The sequence below is a fragment of the Triturus cristatus genome, chromosome 9 (genome assembly GCF_964204655.1).
Source record: "Triturus cristatus chromosome 9, aTriCri1.1, whole genome shotgun sequence".
Taxonomy (NCBI): domain Eukaryota; kingdom Metazoa; phylum Chordata; class Amphibia; order Caudata; family Salamandridae; genus Triturus; species Triturus cristatus.
The window spans coordinates 50878515-50900135 of record NC_140592.1 but is presented as its reverse complement, the minus strand read 5'-3'; the positions used below and the strand labels follow the sequence as shown (position 1 = coordinate 50900135).

The following is a 21621-nucleotide window of genomic DNA, read 5'->3' as shown; positions in this document are numbered from 1 at the left end:
AATCAAAGGCAATGCCTTTTGTAAAGATATGCGGGCAGATTTGAGCCAGAAAGGAAGTGCTTTGAAATGATAGTGATGACCGGCTACCATGAGGATGAAGGAAATATCTGCGCTTCACATAAAATGAGATGTTGAAGTAGGTGTCCTGTAGTTCCAGAGATATTAAAAAATCACCTTTCTTGAATAATGGTAAAATGTTGTGCAATGTGATATTGTTAAAACTTTGCTTTCTTACGAATGTGTTCGGATTCTTTAAATCCAATACTGGTCTCATTTCTTTAATATAAGAAATAATCAGGAGTAGAAGCCCATGTACCTTTCTTCTGATGATCCTTCCTCTGTGGCATCTTTTATCAACAGGTTTAGCACTTACTGACATAAATCTTTTTTTTGTGTCTTTCTGTTTTCTGTTGCAGGAAAGGAGGTATCTGCTGAAATTCCATGGTCTGACCATGCGTGACAAGATCTAAGACCCATCTGTCTGTGGTTATCTTCTGACAGGTTTTTTAGAAAATATCACATTTGGCCTCCTACTGGCAGCTGCACTAGAGAGTGAGATGCTGCAGGTCAAATCAGGACATACCTCCTTTTGGCAGATTACGTCCTCGCACTGGCCTTGTCTGATAGCCTGGCCACGAAGCTGTCTTTGTTGGATCGATTGTTAGTCATAAGCTCCATACTGCTTGTAGAGTTTAAAAAACTGATCACTGAGTCGACCTTTGATACTGTCATCTGTGTCACTTGAATGGTTGCCTTTTGTGAAGCACTCATAATGATCGTGCTGTCTCGGCATCTGCCTTCATTACTTGAAGTGCGTCAGGAACTTTTTCACAGAATGCGTCAGCTATTTTTTCACAGAAGACATTATTCCCATTAAAGGACACAATCTTAACCCGTGATTGAACCTCCAATCTGAAAGAGGTGTTTGTCAGCCAGGCACACCTCCCGATGAGTGTGCAATTTTCAATCATCCAAAAATGTGCAGGAAAAGCATCCATTGCCACAACTATTAGTGAAGCTGAAGTTTGCTCCCCATCTTTTAATGTAGCTCTAGCCATAGCCGTGTGTTCCTCATCTGGCATCCTGTCCAGCAAAGGTGCTATATCGCTCCATAGCTGCCTGTCGAATCTAGCATTTATAGCTGATGAGTTGGCTACTTTAGCCGCATCTGCAGCTAGAACATTTAACCTCTTGCCCATTGAATCCCACTTTCTAAATTCTTATCCGTGGGAGCTGTGCAGGGAGTCGATAGGTTTCCCAATCTACGTAGGACTTCAGCTGATACTACGGACTTAGTTTTCACCTGATACAAGAAACATGCCAGAGCTGTATCCATAGTCCTGTATTTCAGCCACACTCCAGATACTAGGTACCAAGACTTGTCAGGAAACCTCCAGTTTACATGTTTGGGAGAGTCCAGTTAGCCTCTATTGTCCACCATTTCTTAGGTATGAACAGTAGTGATGCAGACGATGTGGAGAGGGTCTCCTTCTTCAATCGTCAGCTAAGCTAACTTAAGTTTGTTGGAATCCCGCAAGCTCTAAATCTACGTCACTGTACTTTGTTTCTAACAACTTTCTGTTATGTTTTTGCATTATCTACCTAAGAGCCTCTAATCTTGTGCACTTGCAGAAACAGTCCAAATTTTACTCTTCATTTGCATATGCTGATTACTTCATATGCCCTTATCATTATTATCATGTAACAAGGTGTCCTTTGTGTGCAGTGTATTTTGAGAGTGTGCTTCTATTTCATATATTCAGACAGGCACAGTGGCTTTAAAGTGAACAAATGTAAATTTGAATGTAAATGTAAATTTGATACTTGTATAGCGCACTACTCACCCGCAAGGGTCTCAAGGCGCTTGTACGAATACCGCTGTGGAACCCATCCTGGCTTTCCCTGTGAGGCATCCACTCCTGGGCACCCCCAAGGTGGAGGAGGCCAGGCATCCTTAGCGTTGTGGGGGCCGTTGTGGAGATTAAGCAAGCTATTGCCCAGAGGTGCAGAGTGGGACTCCATGATTGGAATAGGCACCGAGGTGAGAATTATCAGGTCCGTGGAATTTTTGAGCCCAAGACCGGCCGAGGCAGGGAATTGAACCCTGGTCCCGGGCTAGACCTCTGCATCAGGGTCTGCCACTCTATAATCATTGAGCTACACTTCTCCACACATAAGTGAATCCACATGGTTTTCTTCGCACGCTACATCATGCATCACAAGGGTTTTTTTTCTCAAAATAATGTCAAGAAATTATATAAAATGATCCCTAATGGCTCTCTCAGGGTGAGAGAAGCTTTTTTATTCCAGGAGCAGCACTGTTTCAAATAGCCCAAGACTACACCAGATACCAGTGCTGTATACACACACAATCCAGCTGTCCTGCAGACATGTTTTGGGCTGCCGAATATAAATGAAGTCTGCTCACATAACAGCAAAAAAAACATCTAAATACCAAACCTTTATAGCATGGCAGAATTTTGGTGCTAACATGTTTATTATCTGGAACTAGATATGAAGGGAATTTCCACAATGTAATACGTTGCTTGTTTTCGTCATTTTTGCATTATTTTCATACCTACTCATTCCTGTTATTTTTATACCTTCAGCGATATTGTTAAAAATACTCTGCACTTATATTGGTTTTGAATAAATCTTTACAAAACACAGTGTTGATTTCATGTGTGATCACGCTAGGTGGAAGAATGGCAGTAACTTATAACAAATAAATGAAATACCTGCACAGCCTCTGATAGGTTTGTTACATGCTGCACATGTAATTTGTCCAAGTACATTTGAGACTGATACATGGATAATAAGGTGTGTTTTCCCTTATCAAGCTGGTATGCTGGTCAACCTGTTTTACCTGAGGGCTAAGGGAACTCTACTGGCTTGTGATCAGGGATGACCCTAAAAAGGTACCATTAAACTACAAATAGCATTTTAATAGGAGCACAATTTTAAAAATATTAGCATGTCCTACTGAACCTTCCCCGACCAGCCATCACACAGCGACAGCATTGCAGTATTCAAGATGTGGTATTTGCTGAATTCCACTGAACACAACTCACCTCCGCAAGCTGAAACGAGAAAAAAGGACCATTTAATTTACTCATCAACATAAAATCTATACTTGTTCTAGCGAAGTCTTAACGTGTATAATATCTGTTAAAGAATGATAGTTTGATAATAAGAAGAAACCAATGAGTATAGTGTCACTTTCTACTTACCTATACCTTATCTAGTAGTGAAATATTAAGAACTGAGCACCAAGTAAATCATGTTGGTATACTTAAATACTATTAGACATCAAATAAGCTGAGCACCCACCATGCTGAGATGTGTGATAGAACATTAATTCAAAAAATATCGTGTCGACAGAATATCATGTCAAAAATATCGAAGACCAAAATATCGAGAAAGTAAGTGCAAATAGTATAGATTTACTATTCTTAACTCCACATCTGTGTACCTTGGCTATATTTAATTTAAATGGGCGTAACGCGTTGGTGTGACAGACTGGGCTCTGTTAATAAAACCTAATAACCTATAAAGTTCCAGAGTGCAGGCGTCCTTTGTTTCAAAATTGATTTATGGACACTGGTTTGGCCCAACGCCTGCACCCGCTGTTGAGCGATCTGGCCAAAACCACATTGCAAAGAGTTCACATCCCAGGCATCTAATTGCAAGCATCCCTTATGGAGAAATTCTGAGAATTAAGCGGATCTGCAATAATGAGTCAGATTTCGATGTGTGCACTAATGAAATGGTGGGAAGATTGAAAGCTAGAGGGTACAGTGATAAGATCATTGGCGACGCTATCAGAAAAGCAAGCACACGTCCGAGGCAGAGTCTCTTTAAAAACACCAACACTGAGATTCAATGTGTATCAGATGCAAGAACGTTCAAGGTTGACAGTCCAAGATTAATCACAACCTATAGCAATGAAGAACGCAAAATTAGAGCTATAGTCAAAAAGCATTGGCCTATAGTGATGACTGATAATGTGCTGTGCAACAGATTAACAGAAACTCCGATGATCACATTCAGAAGAGGTAAAACCATGGGATCTATCTTAGATAAAAGTTCCCCAGAGACCAGGAAAACGGCTGGCTGGTTACAACCCAGCAACGGTTTTAGAAAATGTGCAACTTGCAGAGCCTGCAAGTTTGGCTGTAAAAAGACCCACTACTCAACTCCATTCAGTGAATCTCCAATACCAATACGTGGCCATTACAACTGCAAAACCGAGTATGCTGTATATGTCCTGTCGTGCACTTGTGGCCTTAGCTACATCGGGAGTACGAAGCTACAGGTGCACGTCAGGATATTGCAGCATATCAGGGCCATTCTACATAGTGATCCAGTTTATCCGGTGGCACGGCATTTTAAGCGAACCCATGCCAACGATATCAACTGTCTAACATACTTTGTTATTAACGCAGTCCCTAAGTCACGAAGGGGTGGGAATAGGGAGCGCAAATTAAGACAGTTGGAAACTAGGATCATCTTGGAATTCGATAGCAAATGGCCGAATGGGTTAAACAACACAGAGGATATGCACAACTTCCTATGAATGGGTACATTAAAAAAGATATAGTAATGATACAAAATGATACCCGGCATGCGTAACACAGAGCCACCCCATAAGACTAAATGGGAGAGGAAATGGGAACATATGACAACACAATCTGGTCATGATCCATGGTTTAACTTTCAAATTACCAAAAATAACACTATAGATTATCTAAAGACAATATTTACAAAAAGATGTGCGTTGTAGAAAGAGAAATAAAAAGAATGCAACCTGTCGCCACTCACACATAAAAGGAATCAAAAAAACTATGACAAAATAGTTTCTAGAATAAAAAACAAAAGACTATATGTTTTTTTGAGTATGTGCAATCTCATAGTATATGCTTTTTAACAGTACATATACACATTTTTTTAAAAAAATGTAATTTTACTGTTATCAATATTCATGATTGTTTACATATTTATTACATTGTAACTGGTTTTATGAGGTATTTTGCCTATTGCACTGTATAATGAAATATTTTGCACATTTTGCACCATTTTGCACATTTGCACATCAACACTTTTCTAAATTTTATCTTGCTGCTATTGCACTTATGCACTTTCTTTTTCTGCCATGGTACTGGATTCATCCAGCTAAGGAGTTCGTTTTTTATCTTGAATTGCTGCTAAATTTTATAGTTTTATGGATTTATCCTGAAATTGTTTTGATTGCACAATGCAAATATGCAAAAAAACGTAAAAAACATATATTTGTATTAAGACTTACAAGCAACATATTCCTACAATGGATTCAGCTTATCTAAGCATATATCGTAAGTCTTTCTACCTTGTTCATTACCATGTGACACAGAACAGGGGAAGTGGGTGGTAAACTTAAAATACACTTAAAAGTGGAAAGGCAAAGGTGAATTTGCATGTGATCAAGGGCTCTTGAGGCCCGAAACGCGTCGTGCGTGGGTTGTGAACTGCAATAAATAAACATCCTACCTGAAGTCCAGCGGGGTCCGAGTTTCCTTCTTCCCCGCCGTCGAGTGGAAGTAGCAGGAATTGGAACTTTCCGATATATATATATATATATATATATATATATATATATATATATATATTAACCACAAACGACCTTGTTTTCTGGAATCCGTGTCCCATAGGCAGGTGGCGAGTAAAAACCGAGCAGGTCTCCCGGTAGTTCAATAGGCTTACAGCGTCTTCTTCATAGAAGGACTCGCACTCAGGAGGGAAAATCAACTGTTTATTTAGTCACTCGTAACGCGTTTCGTCAGTGAAACTGACTTGATCACTGACGAAATGCGTTACGAGTGACTAAATAAACAGTTGATTTTCCCTCCTGAGTGCGAGTCCTTCTATGAAGAAGACGCTGTAAGCCCATATATATATATATTCACTTAAAAAACCATAGGTTTCACACATGTTATAGTTAGCTGTACATTTCACTCGTAAAAAAACAATGAAATTCCACGTTATAGTTAGATCAGGTAACTATAACTTGCGCGCCCACAATAAACTGCTGATGACGTCACATATTACATCACTCATGACATGGTCAGTGACATCACTCATGACATCAATGATGACATCTGAAATTACACATTGTGGATTGCGGTCGCGCAAGTTATAGTTACCTGATCTAACTATAACGTGGAATTTCATTGGTTTTTTACGAGTGAAATGTACAGCTAACTATAACATGTGTGAAACCTATGGTTTTTTAAGTGAATTTGCAAGGTTTTGTAAATGATAATTCCTAACTATAACGTGTGTGAAACCTATGGTTTTTTCAGTGAATTTGTACGTTTTTTTAAATGCTAAGTTATGTATTTATTTTTTAAATTTTTTTTCTGGTTTTTCACTGAGCGCACACCCTGCGCGCACGGTGCGCTTCGCGCACCGTGCGCGCGCTGTGGTCACACGGTGCGCTTCGCGCACCGAGCCCCCACGTTGCGCAGTCCATGCCGTGCGCGCCTCGCCTTTTTTTACACAGTAACATTTGTTTTTTTCTCCCTTGAGGGTCCTTTAATTTATTTAATAAATGTGATTGTTACTTCTTTATTTATTTTTTTTATTTTTTTTTCCCGTGCGCGTACGGTAAGCTTACCGTACGCGCACTCCGCGATTTTGTTTTTAAATTATTAAATGTATTTTTCGTACTTTTGGGTCCTTCTTGGACCCCCTGACAAACACTAGGGGGTCTGCAACTCTCTTCGTTGCCCCCTTTTCACGTTCCCCACCTTTGTTTCTCAGTGCGAGAGACAGAAAATGGCGGCCGACACTTCCTGATTTCGACCGATTTGAATGTTTACAGTCATGTAACCACCAATCAGAATTGAGCTCGCGCACGGAACCGTACGCGTACGGTAAGCTTACGGTAAGCGCACGGAGCGCGCTTACAGATATATATATTGATTTAAATGCTATTTTCTCAGGACCTACTGAACAGATTTACACCAGACCTACAAAAGGCACATCCTTGACCTGAGGACTACCTCTCTGCCAAATTTCAAGTAATTCTGTTCAGCCGTTCGGGCTGTAGCTCGGACTAAAGGTCCTATGGGAAAATGCATGGGGAAAACGCGTTTTGGGACCCCCCTTTTTTCTCAGCCCCCGCTTGACGAATCCCCCCGAGACTTTCAGGGTAGGAGCGGAGCGTAGCGCCCCATTAGTTTTGAAAATTTCGCGAGGATTCGTCGACCGGCGCCAAAGTTATTCCAAATAGAATGTTGCGGATTTCCTATGGAAACACGGTCCTAACTATAACTATCTACTGGCGACCGCCAGTAGATAATATATATATATGTATACCGTCAAGGTACATAGATGTGGAGTTAAGTATAGTAAAACTCTGCTTTCCCATAGAAACTAACATTCACAATACTTTTGTCCTTAATATTCTCAACACTGTATTTTGTCCACACAACATGTTTTCCTCAATAGTTTGTCTAAACACCCTATGCTGACATTTAGAGTCACTCGGGGATCCTTCACCACTATGTTGACAACAAACAACTGACATTCTGTGTCTGAAACAGCCATTTCCAGCGAGTAGCTCGTGAGCTAGTGGTAGCTCTCCAGCTACCTGTAAGTAGCTCTCCTCCGTGCAGCCATGGCTATCAATATATAATCATTTGCTTTGTTTAATTAATATATGTATATCAAAAGTTAAAAAATGTGTACACCATACGAAATTGGGTGTATTTAAAGGACACATAACTGATATTAAAAGAAAAATGGCAGATTTTTCTAAAATGTTTTAAAGGTATTATTTGAGTAATAAACCATTTAGCGGTAGAAAGACTCAAAACTCCTATTATTTCTTTGGAGCCATGGGGCACTTCACCTATGGCTGTTATGTATTACACATGCACAGGCATTCCAAAGTGACGATGATGAACAAGTTACTTACCTTCGGTAACGCTTTTTCTGGTGGATACAGTATCTGCCTGTGGATTCCTCACCTTGTGAATATCCCCTGCACCAGCATTCCACTGAACTTTTTTTCCCCAGCTCTCTACGGCGACGTGGACGACGTCATAATGCATCGGCTCCGCTCGCGACTCCGTATGACGTCACCGGAGCCATAAGAGAGCCACATCGGCGTGATGACGTCAGTTCCACCCATTTTTTCCGTGCCCCCGAGGCGCACAGGTGGACCAACGACAGATTCAAAGCATACACAGTATACAATATACAATCAAATATACATAGTACATAAACAAAAGGAAAGCTAAATAAAACAAGCATTTCCTACCAATGTACCAGAAAGTAAAACAACATTTCAAACAAGAAAACTTTTAAGGTATACAAAGGTGGACAAAGGGGAGGCGGGTGGGCAAGTGAGGAATCCACAGGCAGATACTGTATCCACCAGAAAAAGCGTTACCGAAGGTAAGTAACTTGTTCTTCTGATGGATACATCTGCCAGTGGATTCCTCACCTTGTGAATAGATTCCCACAGCAGTCCCCACTCCCGGAGGAGGGTGTCCACCTTCCTATACCAGAAAGTCTTGCAATACAGAGCGCGCAAAGTGGCCCTCCCTCCTCATCTCAGAGTCCAAGCAATAATGCTTTGCGAAAGTATGGAGGGAGGCCCAAGTCGCGGCTTTACAAATATCTGCCACAGGAACACCCCTGGCCAAAGCAGATGTAGATGACTTAGCTCTAGTTGAATGAGCTCTAATACCCTCAGGAGGAATCTTACCAGCCAGGGCATAGCAGATCTTGATGGCAAGGATGATCCATCTCGATAAAGTGCGCTTGTGCACCGCTCTTCCTTTAGAAGGACCAATATAACTCACAAAGAGCTGATCGTCCAGACGAAAGTCCTTCGTTCTGTCCAAGTAAAAGCTGACAGCTCTTTTTGGATCCAGGCGATGAAGTCTTTCCTCCTCTTTATAGGGATGAGGAGGTGGATAAAAAACAGGGAGAGTAATAGACTGCCCCAAATGAAACGGAGTGACTACCTTAGGTAGGAAAACAGCCCTGGTCCTGAGAACCATCCTTTCAGCATGCAATGTTAGAAAAGGGGGTTTAGAACTAAGAGCTTGAAGCTCACTCACCCTCCTTGCCGAGGTTATGGCTACAAGAAAGACCGTCTTAAAGGACAACAGCCTCATAGGACAACTATGAAGAGGCTCAAACGGGGACCCCATCAGAAAGGTTAAGACAAGATTAAGGTCCCACTGTGGCATTACAAAAGGAGTAGGAGGAAACATGTTTGCAAGGCCCTTGATAAACCTCAGTACAATCGGAGATTTAAACAATGACGGTTGATCAGGAAGACATAGAAAAGCCGATAAGGCCGATAGATAGCCCTTGACCGTGGCCACAGCACAGCCCTGCTGAGCCAAGGAAAGAGCAAACTGAAGCACATCAGAAAGATGGGCTTTTAAAGGGTCAATGGATCTCTCTCCACACCACTTAACAAACTTAGACCACCTGTAGGAGTAAATGGACTTGGTGGAGTGTCGCCTGGCCGATAAAATAACATCCACCACATCAGGGGGGAGAGTGAAGGAATTCAGGTTGCCCCGTTCAATCTCCAGGCATGAAGGTGAAAGCTCTGGAGGTGGGGGTGTAGAACCTGCCCCTCCGACTGCGAGAGGAGGTCTGCCCTCAGAGGGAGACGGAGCGGAGGGCACGAGGAGAGGTGGAGAAGATCTGTATACCACACCCTTCTTGGCCAATCCGGGGCGACCAAAATAACTTGGGCCCGGTCTTGGCGAACCTTCCTCAGAACCCGAGGAATCAAGGGTATGGGAGGAAACGCGTAAAGGAGTCGTGAGCTCCAACTCAACTGGAACGCGTCCCCCAACGCCCCCTGCATCAGAAACTGAAGACTGCAGAATGACGGGCAGTGCGTGTTCTCGCGGGTGGCGAACAGGTCCACCCGAGGTGTCCCCCACGACCGAAAGACGTGACGAACCACCTCTGGATGGAGCCCCACAAGCAATCTTCATGTCGGTCTGTCATAGACATGTGGCCCCCACATTCCCTACAGGGTTTAAAACCCGACTTCCTAGTCGAAGACATAACAATTTTTTCCAACAGTAACACGCCAAACGACTACAAAGTAGCAGGAGAGTGCTGGAAAAACCGTTGCGCGTCGACGGCGCGGAAAACAGGTAACTGACGTCATCACGCCGACGTGGCTTTCTTATGGCTCCGGTGACGTCATACGGAGTCGCGAGCGGAACCGATGCATTATTATGACGTTGTCCACGTCGGCGTAGAGAGCTGGGGAAAAAAGTTCCGGGGAATGCTGGCGCAGGGGATATTCACAAGGTGAGGAATCCACTGGCAGGTGTATCCATCAGAATGTTTTTTTACTTCTGGGAGCCTTCCTGATCCACTGATGTGATCACTGTTGACAATATTGGATGGGTGGTTACTACTCCACTAATATCAGTAGCTCGGGATGATTTTCATTGAACATAAGTAGCTCTTAGGACAGAAGAGGTTGGCGACCCCACTCTAAAACAATCTTACAAACCACAGAGTCATGTATCCCTGATGTCGACTAATGCTAGATCTAACAAAAGACCTGCAAGTCGAGGACTGTCTAAACGCAAAGCTTCTCGACAGCTTCTCCGCATCCTGCTGACCTTGTACCAAAATCAGAGGTTCCCTGATCTTCAGCCTCAAGGATCACATCAACAAAAATGTCCAACCAGCCAGGACAAGCCTTTGGCACAACATATTAGCACTGTGGCCATCCTTGGCTTTCTGTATCACTGTACAAGACCTTGTTGTTTCCCACATGGATGCCCAGCTCTTTGGCCTCTGCATTTCTATCCTCACCCCCTCAGAGTCACCTTCCGCACAGCTGACCCACCGCACACCTGTGACACAAGGCGCCTTTGGGGAAGACTGGTATAAGTATATCTTTAAACAAAGAGGACAGTCCATCGACACAATGATCTGTTCATCACACAGGTTCGCCTGGTTCTGTAAACCAATCTTCATACATAAGAGCTCCAATGATAACAGGTACAGAGCCACAGAGAGAAAGCTACAGTGAGTGAGCATTTTAAGTCTATGAACACACATTTCAACAGGACTGTCTCATACCCATATGCACTGCTATGAGTGAACATGTTTAGGCTTGCACATTTAAAATTAAGTTACAAATGAACAATATGTCAATGCACATTTTACCATAGGTCATGTGTATTTCCTGCTTAATTGAACAGGAGGTATGCATGTTACGTTATGGCCAGTTTTTAGCCCCTAAGCCACCTACAGCCTAGGAGATTGCTTCACCTGCAACACGCGAGCCTGAGACCCAGTCAAGTGTTTGGATGTTATTCGAATGTTATCTCTCTTATTAACATTTCTGTGGTTGTTGTTTTCATTTTGCTGGAGTTTGTAGTTCACAGTTGTATTCCTTACTGTTCTGCACTGAAACTATATAGCAAAGGCAAGTTGTTTCATTATCTCTGAGTTACTCATCTCACCCTACATGGGGACGATGGTGACCATCTTCTTTTGTACACATAAGGCCATTTACACCCTTCTTCAACGGACATTAGGGACTTGCAGTTTCCCAAGTACTAACCACACCTGAATAAGCACGGACAAAGATTACAGTGTCGCTTGTTTAGTTATTCTCCACAAGGAAAATAATATCACTTGTGCAACCTTAAAATTTGGGAGAATATAGACGTGCATACATTTTTCACACTTAGGGCCTGATTCAAAGTTTGGCAGATGGGTACTCTGGCACAAACGTCATGGATATCTTGCACGGTTTATTACCAGGGCATTTTATCCTATGGCACTTGTATCAAGGTGGATGTGCTGGAGTAACTCATCTACCAAACTTCAAATCCTGTCCTTACTATTGAAATGTTCACCCAAACATTAGGTGGCAAAGCTGGTTTTAAGCAACTACTAGGAATGTTTGTGAATATAAATAAAGATACATCTATGTGGGTGCTCACACATTCCCCAACTCTATTTACCCGCACAAGGGGATACCCCTCTTCTTTCTGCAAACCCTAAACTTCACACCATGTACTCTTAAGGGAGGGTTAAGGGGACGAGGGGGAAGGTTGGGAGCACCACAGAAGTTGAACTTTGTAGGTAGTCACAAACATACCTTTTGATATTTCCTACCCTAAATACAAAATAAAACTTACTTGAACAAATTTAGAGTAAGTGTGCAATTTGGGGCGGGGGAGTGCTCCACGCATCACACATTTTTTTCGCACTGTTGTGGAAGGTATTTCCTCAAGTATAAAATGTTTTCTATGTGGATAAAAACAGGGAAAATGTCTAACTGCACACTTCTCCTATTGCTAAATTCTATCTTACACCAAAACATATATTTCTACATAAAGGCCTCCCTTTCTGATTAAATAGCAACATAAGTAAAGTATTCCGCTGGGTCATGGCACTGTTGATGCCACTGATCTGAACATGAACAGTGAGGATGGAAGAGGCCAAACTCCTGTTTATTTTTTCCTACCCATTTTGTCTACAGTAAGAACTCACTGAATCTTAGGTTGTTTGTAAGAGTAATGACAATGTCACATTGGGTTGTAGCAAGTTGCAAAGAACATTTTTTAAATTAAATAAGTCATTCATTCAATTTGTTTTTGGAACAAAAGATACCACTAGTCCCTCAGGATGGATACACCATGCAAGGATCTCCTTGTCGAAAGGTTTGTTGGGTGATGTTTAATTTTAGAAAGTCAATGTCACGTACCACAGTGCTGGCTCATCTCTTGTCGGACGAACCCTCGAACTTCATCCTCCTGCGACACAAAAAAACAAAAACGAATGAGCGAAAGTAAAGGAAAGCATAGATTGCTGTCCGTTTAGCTGCCAATGATACTGCTGAACTGTCTTCTGATGTTAATGTATGTTTATGAAGTAATCTGTAATTATTGCTATTGTCTGTTGGTGTTGGAAGGACATTTTGTTTGGGTGGAAAAATTTGGATTATGGATCAAAATTACTTTTTTTAAATGTTCTTCTAAAATTAAGGTGGATTGGCATATTGTACGTCTGAAGAGGCTGACAGTCCCAGAATGATGTAGCCAGAACAGTAAAGCTAAGGCCCCGACTCAACCTGTTTGATAAGTGCTGCTGTATGCAGATGAAGGTGTTAGAGGATGAGTGACATGTATGACATAAGCCTGCTGATAAAAATCTAAGATCCAGTTCAGTGAACTGCCTTATGTCCTTTACACAGAGACTTCAAAGATACACATTTGTGTAAGCAACCCATGAAGATGTAATCAATATCACCTTAGTAAAGACTTTGGCTGCAGAAGTCTGAATGCCTTCTGTTTCTTCAATACTTTCTTCTCAAGTCCTTCATTTTTAGGTTACGCCTTGACAGCGCATGCGTTGGCTCTGCGAGACATTTTGTTACCATACAGAGGGCTTACAGCCCACCCATTGCATACCATTTGTGAGCTTCAGCATCGCTCTCATTTCCTTCATCCCCGTTTTTCTAGGCATACCTGCATTGTGCCCTCTTCTTGAGTTTGGCCCTCCCCTGGAGCATGGACCAAGTATTTGGGTCATTCCACTGCCCCCATTTTTGGAGCTACTTTTTTGGGGGGATTCAAGCACTCCATATGAGGGCTTGTGTTTTCAGTCTGTTTCCCATAGCCCTGTACACGTAGTTTCTATTCCCTCCCACCCTTCCCCCTTCTATGTTGCTTCTTTTATGCCAAACAATGTATGCAAATTAGCTCACCTACGTTAACAAATAGGTCTGGCAGAGATATGCATATCCTTGTATTGTAAAGTGTGACTATTCTGCGTGCCTTCCAAATAAAGAATGCTGCAACATTATTTCTTGTCCCCCAAATATCATTTACTGAGTAAAACATAGTTTCTGTGTGTTTTCTTTCACTTTCTCCAAAACACAGTGCAGTGCCTCTGTGAAACATTGACAAAAGCCCATGAGAGTGGCTTCTCTTCAGAGATTAGGACCCCATAGAACTTGAACTGAGGTTCTGTCATAGGTCTTTGACTATATTACTCTAGACCCCTGCACTCTAGGCCACTGCACTTTATGCCACTCTACACCACTGCACTCTACACCATTGCACTCTATGGCACTCTACTCCTCTGCACCACTACACTCTACACCACTGCACTCTATGCCACTGTGCTCCATGTAACTCTACTCTACTCTGCACCAATCTACTCTACCGCTGCACTCTATGCCACACTGCTCTACTCTGAGCCACTCCACTCTACTCTACACCACTGCACTCTACACCATTGCACTCTATGGCATCTCTACTCTTCTCTGAACCACTACACTCTACACCACTGCACTCTATGCCACTGTGCTCCATGTAACTATACTCTACTCTGCACCAATCTACTCTACCGCTGCACTCTATGCCACACTGCTCTACTCTGAGCCACTCCACTCTACCCTGCACCACTGCATTCTATGCCACTGCACTCTACAGCACTCCACTCTATGCCACTGTACTCTACTCTGCACCACTCCACTCTATGCCACTAAACTCTACTCTGCACCACCCCACTCTACGCCATCGCGCTCTACTCTGCACCACTCCACTCTATGCCACTGCACTCTACACCACAATACACTACTCTGCATCACTCGACTCTATGCCACTCCACGCCTCTCTACTCTGCAACACTCTATGCCACCCTAATCAACGCCATTGCACTCTACGCCCTTCTATTCTGCATCCCACTCCACTCTATGCCACTCCACTCTAGTCTGCACCCCTCCACTCTATGCCACTGGACTCTATGCCACTGTAGTCTATGCTCCACCACTCTAGTCTACCCCACTGCACTGTAAGCCACTCTACTCTGCACCACTCTACTCCACTCCACTCCACACTACACCACTCCACACTACTCTGCTCCATGCCACTCCACTCTACTCCACTCCACTCTGCTTTACAACATGGCTAAAAGACATTGGCAAATCCAGTAGCTTTTGCATAGGTGAGGCTTATTGGGTTTGCCAATGCTTGTTACTGTTTGCATGGACCAAGCAGGACTTAATCAACACAATGGTAACCTGTTGCTATTAGGGTTGGCCATATAAGGAACGAGCTGTAGATGGAGTTGAAATGGTATGAGCTGGTGGCCACTAGATAACATATCTGTGCTGATTGTAGGAGGTTAGGGTGCCAGGGCACACCCCAACAGCATTTATAGCATTTGCCATGTACTCCCTTCCTGCTGCCAGCTGAAAGGAGCCAGGAAAGACAAGAAAAACAAGCCTCCTCCATTGGATAATTAGTATTTCGAGATCTCCATGGGGTCCACAGAGTCCCTTTAGTTTTGCACAAGGGATTGACTGTGGCTGCAGACCATTCAAAGTCAACAGCTTTTTGCCAGATGTTTTGGTTGTTCTGTATCCCAGTCTGCCACTCTTCCTGCCCCTGGTGCCAACCACAGATCTGTAATAATTATAAACACCCACTGTCTGGTGATATAGAGACGAATGCAATGATGTCAAATGCACTTTTGCCACTGTTAGTGCATACAGCATTCAATTGGGGGGCACAGCAGCAACCTCTGATGCTCTTTTTCCATTGATTTTGATGAATTCTGAAGAGCAAGGGGGAATACTCATGTAAGCAGGACATGCTTAGAGACCTAAGCTCTTCTCCAGTCCCTTCTTTTCGAGATGTAGCCTTGCAGATGGAGAGTCAAGTGATCATCTCTAAATTCTGATAGTAGGAATGTGTGTTATGATGTTTGTGTGTAGCACAATGGCCTTAGAACTTTAAAATATGCAGGTACTATAATATAATATATTTATAATACCCCACTTTCTCAAACATACAATGTATGTATTTGTTCCAACCTTAACTCCATCAGCAGGAAATGGAGCCTGTAGACTTGAGCCTACCAAGACTCATAAGGTTCCTGAGAAAGCAGATCTGTTAAGATCTGTTAAAGGCACTCACCTGTCTATGTACAGTTATGCAGAGGGGCATTCTGGATACTTTCCTCTTCTTTGACTTTGACAGTTGTTTTGTGTTAATGTGGTTTGTGTACAATGGTGTAACTACACTTTCTACTCACATGGATAATAGAACATGTCTTACCGTCATGCCTGGCACTCCTCTGTCTCCCTTACTGCCATCTAGTCCAACGTTGCCCTGAAAAATAGAAATGAGTACATTGTACAAGAGGAGATCAGTACTGTTATAGCCATTGGCTGGTCTTCCTTGTCCAAGTTCTAAAACTTAGCACCAAACTGCAGTTACATGGCAATTGAGACATGCTCCTTTGTAAAAGAACACACATTGCCCATTTCACAATGACACATTTCACAGAAAATAACAGCATACAAGGTCCCAAGAGGAGACACCCTTTGGCTACTGCTCCCCACCATAAAGAGGATTGGAGGGTATGGAGAAGCTTCTGCAACCTTCAGCTTTGCATTAAAGCCATTCAGGGAGGACGTCTGACCTGAGGATGGAGGTCGAAAAGTTGAGAAAGCCCATGTTTGGAACTGTGCGAGCTGGGAGGCCGTAGCAAATCCAGATGCTTCTGGTCTGATTACTCAGATGAATGTGACTTTTCCACTGTGGAGTGCGCCCTCCATGGTAAACTGGAAGCCAAGTGAGCATCCTCCAGTATCATCTCTGACCCCACTGAAACCCTAAGCTGCTGAATGAGCTGTGCAGCTCAGAGCAGAGTTCTGTTCTTCCAAATCTGGAGCATCATGGAGTACGATGGGGCCGCATCCTCCTCCATCTGGTGCACATCCATTGTTGGAGGAACTCCAAAAAAGACTGCTGTGGGTGGCTAAACTAATGGTGGACTTGGGGAGAGACCGGTGAGTTCTCTCTGTGCCTCTTGTCTTTCGGGGAGTAACTGAGGGTGTGACAAATGATGGAGGAGACATAATTCTGTTGCTTTTTCTTGTGATGGGGATTTTTGATGGCTGACTGGGTGGTCTCTGCCCTCTCACCCACCTTCTGTACCTGAATCAACAGATGGACAGGCTCACGCAGAACTGTGATCGGGGAAGCCCATAGGACAACCTAAGTTCTACTTTTTGATGGTGAACTCAAATCACAGTAGCAAACTGAGAGTCTGGCCCCTGACTCACACCCAGTTGGAAAGACTTGCTTGATGCTACCAGCTTCCAGTGCTGCACCCAGAAAGTGAGACGTGCTCAGTTATATAGGCCTGTGTTGGTCTGGCATCCCTGTAGCCAGCTAGACTTGCAAGACAGTGCAAAGGAGCTGAGGAAGGTGTTGTCACCGAAAAGCTATATGCTCCTAGATGCTGGCTACCCTTCACAGGCCCCTAACAGGTAAACCTGGCTGAAACAGGTTCCTAGTATAAAGGAGAAGCAGTACAACACACTCCTTTTCCAGGGTTCCTCACCCACTTACTAATTCCAGTGATGGTAAAATCCACACGGAGGTGCTGGGTCCCTGATTAGGGTGCCTTACGACCTCATTGACAGGAAAGGCACTCATGACCACTTGGTAGCCATGAACCAGTGCCCAAGTTGATTGCATACTCTGCATGCAGGCCAGATTGATCCAGAGGGTAATACCGATGATAACAACCAGAATGCAGGGGTGCCCTGGATGACTCTTCCCCAGGCAAGAGATGCAGAGGTTAAGCAAGTTAACTGCTGCCAATGGTCAATGACATAATGTCCATGGCTTAAAGCCATGTGCTGAAGAAACCCAGTATAGGACTTCAGTAAGCGTGCAAGAAGGTGCTTCTGGTTCATGCTCTTTGGCTAAAAAAGGAAACTGGTAAGGTCTTGTGTGTGCATGGTAGGGGAGCATGATGTGCGAGATGCAAGCGTGAGTGGTACCTGAATGCAAACCTCAAATTTAACATCTTTGCCGTCCTCAAAGTTGGATGACAGGGACAAAGTTAATATTTTGTACAGTTTGCAAACTTTGCTGAGTTTCCAAACTTTGCTTGCAAGAAATCTTTTTGGTGAAAAGGTTTTGTAAGAGACATTGTCTTGGTTGGAAAAATGTTTAGCAACGGTATTTGCTGTTTTGCAAGAGAATTCTCCTGCTGAAAGGGAATTCTGGTAGGGGTTTTCTCTGAAGGACTTACCTTAAGAGGGTGTTTTGCCAGATATTCGATATTTTAAAGCTTTTCAAACTTCATAAAAATGGCAAAGACTGCTAAATAAATGGTTGCGTAGGAAAACCCTTTATTTTCCACCCCCACGTTTTGAACCATACCTTTGTATTGCTACTTTAAAGCAGCAGGTGCCTCAGACTCCTTCGTCCTCTGATTTGCAGCCTTTCTCTGCAACTAAACTCAATACATCGAATGGTGCACCCTTCCTACCCACCTTCTCGAAGGTTCATGTGGAGCATTGTATGATTCACACCTTTCATCTGTGCTTGTCATCTTCTACCTGTGCTCTCCTAAAGCTCATTAGTGACCAGGACCCCCTCTCTCATTCTTGTGCTGATGACATCTAACTATACCTACACATCACCAACAAACTCTTGCATGTTTATTACGTAATTATGGATATCAGTCAACTGAAGCTCAGTTGTGTAAAGAATTACAGTTAATCAAAGGAAACCACACAAAGACCAAACATATATATTCATCCCTGGACAATGAACCAACCTCAGCAAACATGGTGTCAAGACTGGGAGTCATCATAGAACTGATCACTGGTACCCATAACTGATCTGTGTTGGTACATTACACAGCTTCTTCCAACTACTTCAACATATCCTAGTGGAGTTAGAAGCAGCTCCTATCTTTTCATGGCCTGACAAACCCAAACCCTTCACTGTAACTCTTGCACCCTGAAATGACATGACTTCCCATCAGGGTTTCACTTACAAAAGCACCCATGGAACAGGTAAAGAACACTTAAAATAAATCATTGGATAATCAGAGAGTGCATTTGGGGAAATTACACCATCAAAGAGAGTGGGAATTAGTTGAAAAGGACCCGAAGTACATCCTCCCTGTCAGACTATGAATAATCGAGAAAATGACCTCAGTACTTGGTTAACAGATTAGAAATCCACGAATCTCCTGGGTTAGTAGCACTTTGCTATCCTGTTTCTTACAAAAAAGGATGTATACCCTTCACACACAGTAGATGGCATGGCTGCCGAACAGTGTCGCACATTCACCAGCAAAAATGTTGCAGGGTGGCTCACCTTGATCTCTTAATGCGTGTTGGTTACGTGTGGAGTTTATAGGGAGAATCTGAGTGGTTAACATTTGTCTATCAGGTAGAATGAACTTCACTTATTAATTTCTCCTCTACACAAGATTATAAAAGGACAAAAATGGGGGCTATTAGGACCAAATCATCTTGTAAATTGGGTCAACATGTTTCAGCCCTTCGTCAGTGCCTCTACTGGTAAGGGATATTCATCAGGACCTTATGTTTGGCATGCATGATTCATTACTCCTACTTTGTAATGGTGTTAGTGGTTCTAAGGGGACGTGAAAAAGAGCCTGAAGGGCAGTTATGCAAGGCTAAATGACCAGCTTGCATTGTTCTCTAGGCTTAGAAAAGTTGCAGGACCCTGGTTATGAAATGTGACGCTGTGCCACTCTTTAAAAAAAAACTTTCTAAATTCACTGCAGAAGCAATTCACTAAGTTGAAGTGCCTTCAGGTGATTTAGTCCACTGAGCTGCCTACATGTAAGACATTTATTCATGGCACCATCATTACTCCTTACAGAGACACTAGTTGGGGGTTAAATCTATATACAGTTAATACTAGATCATGTCTAATGAGGAGTAATGAGATTAACCTGCTCTCCTCTTTCTCCTGTTACACCGGGGAGCCCGCGGGGTCCGGCAACCGTCTCTCCTGGAGGTCCCCTTTCGCCCTGAGTGGGAACAAAAAGTGCATGAATAATAATGCTTTCATTTCTTGAACAATGTGTGTAGAATGTGCACCAGTATTAAATATGTACACTTAATTGTTCAATACATGGATCATGAATAACTAATAAATCAAGCACTCATCATTGAAAGATAGCAAGTATTTAACGGATTTGGGCCAGATGTACGACCAATTTTAGCATGTGCAAACGGGTTAGCGACCCGTTCGCACATGCTAAAATTGGAATGGCCATGTACTATCACAATTTTGCGAGTCGCAAAATTGCTGGTCGTACATCTGGCCCTTGGTGGGTGGCAATAAAAGTCTGGGAATATATGTATTTATTAATACCGTAATGCAGCATAGACCACATGTAAGATCATCAGAACACAAAGCACATAGAAACAACAAATTTAAATATGTTTTAACACTATAGTAATTGCAAATGGAGTTGAGTGGGAAGTGGCTCAAGTTAACCTAAGTATCATTACTGCTAGAAGAGTCATATATTTATTTTCTACAGCCAGTCTCAGTGCAATGATAGAAGAGGAATTTCAGCAATATGCCTAAAACTATAGATGACAAGCTGTTGGCTTGTGTAAAGCTGTGCACTGTTCGCCTGGTGTGTACTGAGACACTACAGTTTTTCGAAAAATAGTTCAGTTTATTTCTGACAATGTCAACATAAATTCAACCTTATGTTAATATATCACACGTGGTGGCATAATGAAGTTTGTATACAATATGCTTTGATGTACATTATGAAGAAAAATGACACATAAAAATAACTTCTTTTTACATCATCATTAAATTTCATCAAAACATTACATGATCATTGCATAACATTTTAGTATGTATGCCCAATGCATTTCGGAACACAGTGGTTCCTTCATCAGGGGCTGATCTGAAATGAAAGTAAACATGTGTGTCATTGATGGTGTCATTGGAGGCTCAAAATCATGAATTAAGTATGTGGATATGAATGAGTTCTTATATGATCATATCCTACCTGTAATGGATTATTGGCTTGATATGCACTGTGAAATGAGGGTACAAAATGAGTTAGTGATACCCTGTGTTCTAAGTGTTTAGAGGAAAAGTACTGCCTGAACGAAACTTTAACACCCAAGAACCAGACTTCAACAACATTTTTGGGAATCTTCCACTACATGCTTACACTAGGGGTAAAAATTTACGAGAACTTTTAACCTCACGTAAAGACATTAACCCAATGACCCCTTTCAAAGGAACTTTGAAATGTACAAACTGCTCACATTGCAATAATGTGATTGTGGGAAATGTTTTAACACATCCCAACACAGGAAAAAACATACTGTTGAGACACACCAGTGATTGTAATGCGAGCAATGTAATATATGGCATTAAATGCCCTTGCGGCAAAATGTATGTCGGCAAAACAGAGCGAAAAATCAAGATCCGCATTACAGAACACAAAAGTCGCATAAGAACAAAAAATTTGAGCTCCTCTTTGGCAAACCATTGGGTAGAAGCAAACCACACAATATCCCAATTGAGATTTCAAGTGATTGAACAAACACCAACACAACAAGGGGTTAACAATCACCTTAAATTGTTACAACGCGAAGTATACTGGATAAAATACCTTGATACCATGCTTCCACAGGGTATTAATGACAGATTAGACATGTCATGTTTTTTATGAAATGATGTTAGGTTTGAACGTTTGACTATATATAATTCCTGATTATCACAGTCCTGGGATCCT

At 42.5% G+C, this 21621-nt stretch overlaps 1 protein-coding gene across 1 annotated transcript in view; it reads right to left on the bottom strand.

Annotated features, from left to right (window-relative positions):
• Window positions 1-21621, bottom strand: part of LOC146797369 (uncharacterized) — a 401286-nt gene that overhangs the window by 30635 nt on the left and 349030 nt on the right. The window contains exons 95-97 of the mRNA XM_085624372.1: window positions 19801-19878; window positions 16122-16175; window positions 12757-12809 (exon numbers count right to left, since the gene is read on the bottom strand). Of these exons, the coding sequence (XP_085480498.1) occupies window positions 12757-12809; window positions 16122-16175; window positions 19801-19878 (185 nt within the window). The remainder of the gene's footprint in view (window positions 1-12756; window positions 12810-16121; window positions 16176-19800; window positions 19879-21621) is intronic.